This window comes from Artibeus jamaicensis, unplaced genomic scaffold, assembly GCF_021234435.1.
Source record: "Artibeus jamaicensis isolate MK-2021 breed Jamaican fruit bat unplaced genomic scaffold, CSHL_Jam_final scaffold_1964, whole genome shotgun sequence".
Lineage (NCBI taxonomy): Eukaryota > Metazoa > Chordata > Mammalia > Chiroptera > Phyllostomidae > Artibeus > Artibeus jamaicensis.
The window spans coordinates 10,403,755-10,411,161 of NW_026522030.1; the positions used below are offsets into that span (position 1 = coordinate 10,403,755).

Sequence of the window (7,407 nt, forward strand, 5' to 3'; positions counted from 1 at the left end):
GTTGATATAAAGAACCGTATTCTGCAGAGTGCCTTTCAGTGGCTTTTCTTCTAAAAAAAAAATTATTGAGTTGAGAGAGAGAGGAAGGAAGAGAGAAACATAGATTCGTTATTCCACATCCTTGGCGTAGCAGGGCAATGCTCTAACCTACTGAGCTACCCAGCCAGGGCCCGGTGGCTCTTCTTTAAGACAAAAATCCAGAGTCCCCAGTGTTCTGGACAAGGACTGTGAGCCCTGACCGCACTTCTCAGGAAGGGTCATCGTCTTCAGAGCTTCCCCTGGAGTGGCCACCCCCCAACAACTGCCACCCCTGCCCTGACTCCCACAGACAGCCGGTCCCTCCCTCTGCTGGGATTCCATGACGCTCCGCCCGTCCCTCTCTGGGGACAGCTCCCACCCCTCACCTCACAGCAACAATGGGTTTGTGGGTGCATCTTCTTCACTCTGCCCCCGTGGCGTGTAGTGCCAGGGCCGGCCTGGCCCTGAGTTGGAGTTCGGAGGGCACTTCTCCAGTAACTCGGCGTGTGGTGTGACGTAACGTTCATGGGGCTGCTTTCTTTTCTTCCCAGAGCCAGTACAAGTTTGTGTGCGAAGCGATTCTTCGTGTTTATGAAGAAGGCTTAGTCCAAGTGCTGGATCCCAGTTAAAGACAACTGTGAAAACGTTCATTCCTCTTTCCAAGGGCATCCTCTTACGGACAGACCTTCTCTCTGGAAGCAGCAAGAGGAATCTGTAGACTGTGGTGTGGGGAAGGACAGGGCACATTTGAGCCCAGGCACTTTAAATCTCTTTAAAAAGGTATCGTGTACATAGGGCCCGTGTAGATACGCATGCAGTGGTAGCGTTTAGGCCCATACTCCTCCAGAGAGAAATACAGAAAAGGGGATTCCAGTCGGGGCCTGTCCTAATGCCTCCCTCCCTAGACGTCACCGTGATCCTGTAAACCATCCTTGGGCAATTGAGAGGGGATGCCAGAGGCGCAGTTGACCTCCCAGAATAAGACGGTGTGGCCATCTCGAGTTGCGTCGATGCTTTGTATATATGTGTGTACAGGACTCTACGAGCCAAGCCTTCCATGTGCTCCTAGACCGAGCTGGAACAGTCAGCGGTCACCTGCCCCGCTGCCGAGGAAACCTGATGAATGTACCAAACGCAGGGGGGTGGGCTTTCCGGCTGAAGGATGAGCAGCCCCTCTCCCGCCCTCCCTCTATCCCGCCTGCCCCTGCCAATCGTGTCCAAAACGCCCACTGTCTGCCTGCATTAGTGACCCCCTTCAGGTTCACAGGCAGTGCCTGAACCGGGTCAGTGCCGCAGGTTCAGGTGTGTTTCGAGTTGAGACTGAGAATGAGGACGTCGGCTGTCGTCTTGGCTTCGGCGCGTTAGTTGTAGAAGCAGGTGCTGCTCACCTGGCCGCCTCTCACCGTGCTCTCTCTCAGTGCCCAAGACTGGAACCGTCAACTACTGAATCTACTACATGGATTGCTGCTACTTCGAGCTCTTACACTTGAAACATTACGGTTTTCCTGAGGGGAGATGGGATATCATCTGACTGTTCAGAATCTTTGGCCCTTCTGAGGAACGATCTTCTAGGCATTGAACCGTGGGAAACCCAGCTTCTGGAGGGCTGTCTGTGGGTGCGGGTCAGCGATGTTTCTCAGGATTCCTGACTTGATTCAAATGACAGTGGCGTTTATATAAAGAACAAATGCGCGTATTCACCCTCGGTTACAATGGTCTCCATTTCATTTCAAAGGAGAGGATCAGACTATCTGAATATAAATGCAATTTGATGTTAATTTATTCTAAATGCACCACGATTCTGACTGTCCTAAAGAATTCTGCCTTTGTTAGTACTGTGTTAAATTTTTTTAAAAATTTGTGACAAGATTGTAGCAAATTATTATTATTTAAGGAAAATAAATTACAAAAATCCCTTTAAATGTGGCATGTTTAAATAGCGCTTTATATGTACCCAGAAGAGGAAGCCAGGGCAGTTCCCTAACAGGAATTGTAAAAAAAGGATGCTCCGTATTACAGTGCGCAGAAGTGAGTCCATTCTGATGGACCACTGAGTAGTTTCCTGGCTGCAAAGGGAATGAAGACCTTGATCTCAGACCTAGTACCTTTACTCACACACTGCCCATCTTTCCCCACCAATAGTTTACTGCTAAATGGCAGGGGTGGGAGAGAGGTGTTCTGTGGTGCTGCACCCTTGTACCGTGGGACAGGTAACCCCTGAGCCCCATCCTTGGCGGCCTTTCTGCCCGCCCAGCAGGAGGAAGCAGGAGAGTGGAGGTGAGCGGCAGGAACTTTGGTTCCCGGGTGCGCTCACCAGTAACATGCTCTCGGCCTAGTCACTGAAGAGCACCATGCCTGTCCCCTCATCTGTGCTGGAGGAGAAATAAAACTGAGACCTTGAAGTTGAGTATGAGGACAAACTAGGGTGCCCTTGATGTGAATTTGCATCAGCTGGAATCTGACACTGCTGCGGATAAATTACTTGGAAAAGTTAACTGCGCCAGTGATTGGTCCAAACAGCCATGAAACAGTAGAGTCATATGGGTTGTCATGAGAGGAAATTGTTTTTCTTCTGAAGGGAACAGAAGCACAGAGGAATATTATGCCAGCGCCTTTGCTCAACCGGGACTCAGAAAAGTTCTCTCCAGGAAACAGCAGAGGGGAAGGGAAGGTGGGAAAGCTGACGTGAGTTCAGATGCCATCAGAATACTTAGCGAGTCATTGCCATTTGATAAAAAATGTGCTGTTGCCCTGTCTGGAAAAATCTTGAGACGTCTAAATGTGTTTGCAGATTCATATTTTATTGTTTTTTTTAATTGTTTAATATGGTTGCAGAAATGTTATTATCACATAAATTTCCAAGAAGCTTATCAAAGCTTAAACCAACCTTCTTCTGCCTCTTGTAAGGCAGTGCAGACCCAGCAGATGTTACCAGGAGCAAAATCCATGAAACGCTGGGGCCGAACAAGACAAGAGAATTACCTAAAAGAGCAAAAATATGCAAGTAAATGCTGTAGATACGACCGATTAAATTCTGTAACGAGATTTCTGCTGTACCACCTTATACACTTAAGCAATTATACTTAAGAAGCCTTTTTTTAGTTCTAAGTGAAGAACATCAAAATCAGGATAAATATTTTGCTTGAGAAATTTGGCTGGGAATGAACGGAGGAGACATTTACATGCTGCGCTCTGGCGCTCTCCAAAAGATCTCATTTAGATGCCTCTGTGTGCTGACTTGATTAACCAAATGGGAGATCCCTTTTGGTGTCGCCCACTGGAACCTGCACTTGGTGTTTTGACCTTCCAGAAAAAAGATACCTAACTCCGTTTGGTTGGGGGTGATGTGGGCGGCAGGGGAGCATGGATTACAACCTTGTGTTGGTCCTCAATTCCTACCACAGTCATTTATAGCTAGCTATGCTCGCAGCTCAGTGTAGATGGTATCGCGGCTCTGTTGCTACTTGCCATGTTTGTATTGCTCAGGAGTGCACGCACCAGGCCTGCCTCTTCATCCTCCAGAAGCACCAAGAGGCAGCATCAATGGGTAAAGATCACAAGGGGCGGGTCTTCAGTTTAGACCTAGACTTAGGCGAGATCTGCTGCCCTCTGCCTCAGTTCCCTCATATGGAAAGTAGGAAGGTTGGGCTGGACTACATGAGTTCTTTGGTTCTTTCCACTTTTGCCATTCTAGGAGTCTGTTTACTGGAGATTTGAAATTAATTCTAAATGAAAGCTGTATAGCTTCTGGAGAGAGACCCATCTCACTTCTGTAACTTGTCCCCAAGAGATTGTCCCTCACACCTTGGCGTCATTGAACACAAAGACAGGGATCGCCACCTCTGATTCTTGCCATCCTAGACTGAGGACAGGCCAAGTACAGAAGGCCAAAACTCCAACCTCAGACTGTCCGCCATCTTTATAACTCACATTCTGTTTGGAGCAATGAAGGATTTGTGTTCTGTAGTTTTGAAAAGTATCCTTACCGATCAGCAATATTTTTTTCTGTAAATTGGGAATGTTTTTCATTCAGATCTGTTCTGCCAGTGACTCTACTGAAAATAATTTGATCCATATAAAAACACTCAAGCTATGCAACACTAGCGTTGTGTGTTGGCATTTTTATTCTAATAATTGTCTTGATTTCTGTGTTTCCTTATTTTGTTTGCATAACAAGGGGAAGGAAGGAGAGAGGGAAAAAAGGCCCACCTCGCTCAATCCACTGAGCTACACCAGCCAGGGCTGTTTGGTTTCTTTTAATAAGTACTGAGTCTTGGAGGACACTGCTCCCCAGGAGCAGGACCATGCACAGCGCCTGTCTCTGTGTTGCCCTTTGGTGGCAATTCTAGATCAGAATTAAGTTCGTCTCTCAAGACAGCAACAGGTTCCACAGAGTAGAAGGCCCTCTACTCTCTGTCATGCAAGGCTGCCCGGTGGCTCCAGGATCCCCGGGTCCCAGGTTCTTTGTGGCTCTGCCATCCCCAGTGTGCACTTTCTGCATCAGGTCCAGGATGGCGGCTGCAGCCATGTTCTCACTGCCAGCAGGATGGAGCGAAGTGAGAGAAGAAATGCAAGACCCCTTTGTCAGGATGTTGTACATCCCATTGGTCAGATCTTAGTCACAGGGCCATACCTACTGCAAGGGCGTCTGGGAAAGGTAGTTTTTCTTCCAAGAACCCATGTGCCTAATGGAAACTCAAGAGTCGTGTTCCTGAGAAACAAAGAATGTGTTTGAAGAGCACGTAGCGGTCCTGCCCTAGTTTGACCCTTTGGTTATCTTTCTTGCCTCACGTAGAGGCCACTCCTCTCCCTGAAATGTGCAAACCTGAACCCCATGCTGGTAGGGCATGAAGCTCAAGATAAAATCACCTTTGGGTGATGGGCGGTCTCCATCAGTTCTGGGTGGCTTCTTGGGGTCTCGTGGCCTATAAACTCCAGAAATTACCTTCTCCCAGCACAACTCTGAACAGTGGTGAAGTAAGAACAGGCAAACAGACACTGAAAACTCATGAGGACAGAATGGGAAATTCTTCTCTGAGTGGCTGTCCGAGGCCACTGTGCAGGAAGAGTAAAGACAACCCTGGCTCGCCCAGGAGTCCCTGGGAGATCATGACAGCCACCCCAGCTCTCCAGGAGAAACTCCTTGTCTGTTGACCTATCAGCCAATCCTGAATGGGACCTGCAAAGGGAGGACCCTTTGGGGAATATCACAGCTTCTGTAGCCTTCCTACTTTTGGGGCAGTTCCCGGGGTCCTCAGGGTTTGGTTTCTTTGCCAGTGGAATTTCATCAAGTACCCACAGCTAAAGATTGTTCTAGACTGGCATTGCCTGCTCTGCTTCTGCCTCCTCAAAGGGCACCTGAACAGAAAGCTACAGTGGGAAGGCAATGCTTTGTTTGTTTATACATGGTCTTGTATTTTTAAAGTGTGTATTACAGAATATTTTAAACATGTACCAACTTAGAGAGACTAGGATAATGACCCCTTATGCAACATTACCTGATTTCAATGGCCAGCGTTTTGTCAGTAATGTTTCCTCCGAAGCACCCCTTCTCTCTGTGCCCTGTAACTTTTGGGCTTTTTTCCCCTCGCTGAGGCAACACCGATCTTTGGAACTACCTGGTTTGCATTTTCTGGCTGAGAAGTCTTGAAATGGCTTGCCGCCCCCGGCCTTATCCCTGCTAAAGCTGCCACTTCAAGGCCACTGCTCCCAACAGCTGCAGTCTGGAGAACAAAAGCAGTCGAACAGAAGCATTTCTATACTTCAAAACCTTAGTTTTGAGTTCAGGCTGCAAACAGTGCCTCCCTTATCGAAGCAGCATCCTCCCTCCCCCATCTCTGCTGAGTTGGGTCGGCGGTAGCCCTAGCTCGTGTCTCTTCCACAGGACTTTGTGAAGAGCAACAAGGAGCGATAGTCCTACGTGTTGCATCCTCCCTCCATCGTCTCTATTGTCATGGCTCCCGTCAGCATGTGGTCTGTCCTCCAAGTTACTGCAGATGACAGTCTCATCAGATGTGTAGGCATTGTGTAAAAGGCAATTCTATTCTTGCGCTCTGCTGGCCTGCCAATTCCACTAAGCCAGTGCTACATTTTAGATGTTATTTGCAGCATCTCATTTTGGGGTATAAAATTTGAATCTGAAAACCAAAGTAAAGGTAGCTGAAGCAAAATAGAAATTATTTCTCTCTTGGATGAGCACAGGAGTCCAGAGCTGGTACACTAGCTGCATGGTCATCGGGATCCATGTTTTTCCAATCTGGTGTCTTCACTGTTCTCAATGTACACCTTCCACCTCAGTCCAAAATGACTGCTCCAGCTCCACCCATCACATCCATATTCCAGCTGGAAAGAGGAAAGGAGAGAGAGAAAGACCGCCTCTTCCTTTAAGGATAATCCCTAAAAGTTGCATAGGTTTGCACACACCCAGGACTTAATCATGTGGGTCCACCTAGCTGCAAGGGGATTTAGGAAATGCAGCCTTTATTCTGGATGGCACTTGACCCAGCCAACATTTAGGAGCTTTACTATTGAAGAAGGGGGAGTAATTGTTAGGGCACCATCAGCAGCCTCCCCTGCAGATCCCTTGACTTCAGATCTGCTGAAGGACTGATTTCTAAGGAGGCACCTTTCTCAAGGCCCAGCACACAGGAGTAAATGCAGCTGTGTTATTTCAGCAAGGCCAAACCATTGTCTCAAAGTCTAACACTCATAGCTCCTGATGGGATCCACACCCATCTGTTACCTGCACGAACCACTTGAATCAGAATAGACTGATAACACAAACTTTACCTCTTCTAGAAACCCCAGGTCCCTACCCATTCCCTACCCCCCAATTATACAGGTCAGTCTTCATCTGTGGCCACCCGTGCATCATTCGCTGGTTAAGGCCTAAACCTCTGGGTTCCTCTCTGGTCAAGAAACGCTCCAGGATTTCTCCCGAGGCCACCCCAGGGCTTCCAACATCATTGTCCAACCCAGAGCCAGGTAAGAAGACCTGTTGGGATGCAGCGGCAGAGGTCTGAGGAGGGATGGTGGCAATGAGAACCAAGTAAGCTGTCTTAGCCTAGACATTGAAGAGGAGGAAGTGATGGTAACTAATGGGCGTGCAGAGGGAGGAGCTCAGGGTGGGGCCGGTTTCTAGGTTGAGCAACTGGGTGGGCGTTGGTGCCACAGACTAAGAAAACCAGATGCAGAGAACATGAAGTGATTGTTCTTTGGGTCTGAATTCTAACATTACAGACACACACGTAACTAATCTGAGGAGTCTCACACAGCTATGTCTGAACATGAAAGTTTATTGCTGAAAATGGTGTAGATGTTTCTGGGCCCTGAGCACCCCGATTGGCTGCAGTGGGTGCTTTTCTTGCCATTCTTGTTTTTATTCTGATC

The 7,407-nt window shown here is 48.1% G+C and overlaps 1 protein-coding gene across 10 annotated transcripts in view; it reads left to right on the forward strand.

The window, feature by feature from the left end:
* Positions 1-1,940, forward strand: part of PTPN3 (protein tyrosine phosphatase non-receptor type 3) — a 103,130-nt gene extending 101,190 nt beyond the window's left edge. For all 10 annotated transcript variants that reach the window (XM_053656173.1, XM_053656178.1, XM_053656171.1 and 7 more), the window contains one exon: positions 570-1,940. In XM_053656173.1, coding sequence (XP_053512148.1) covers positions 570-647 — 78 coding nt within the window. In that variant the 3' untranslated portion in view covers positions 648-1,940. The remainder of the gene's footprint in view (positions 1-569) is intronic.
* Positions 1,941-7,407: the final 5,467 nt, after the last annotated feature.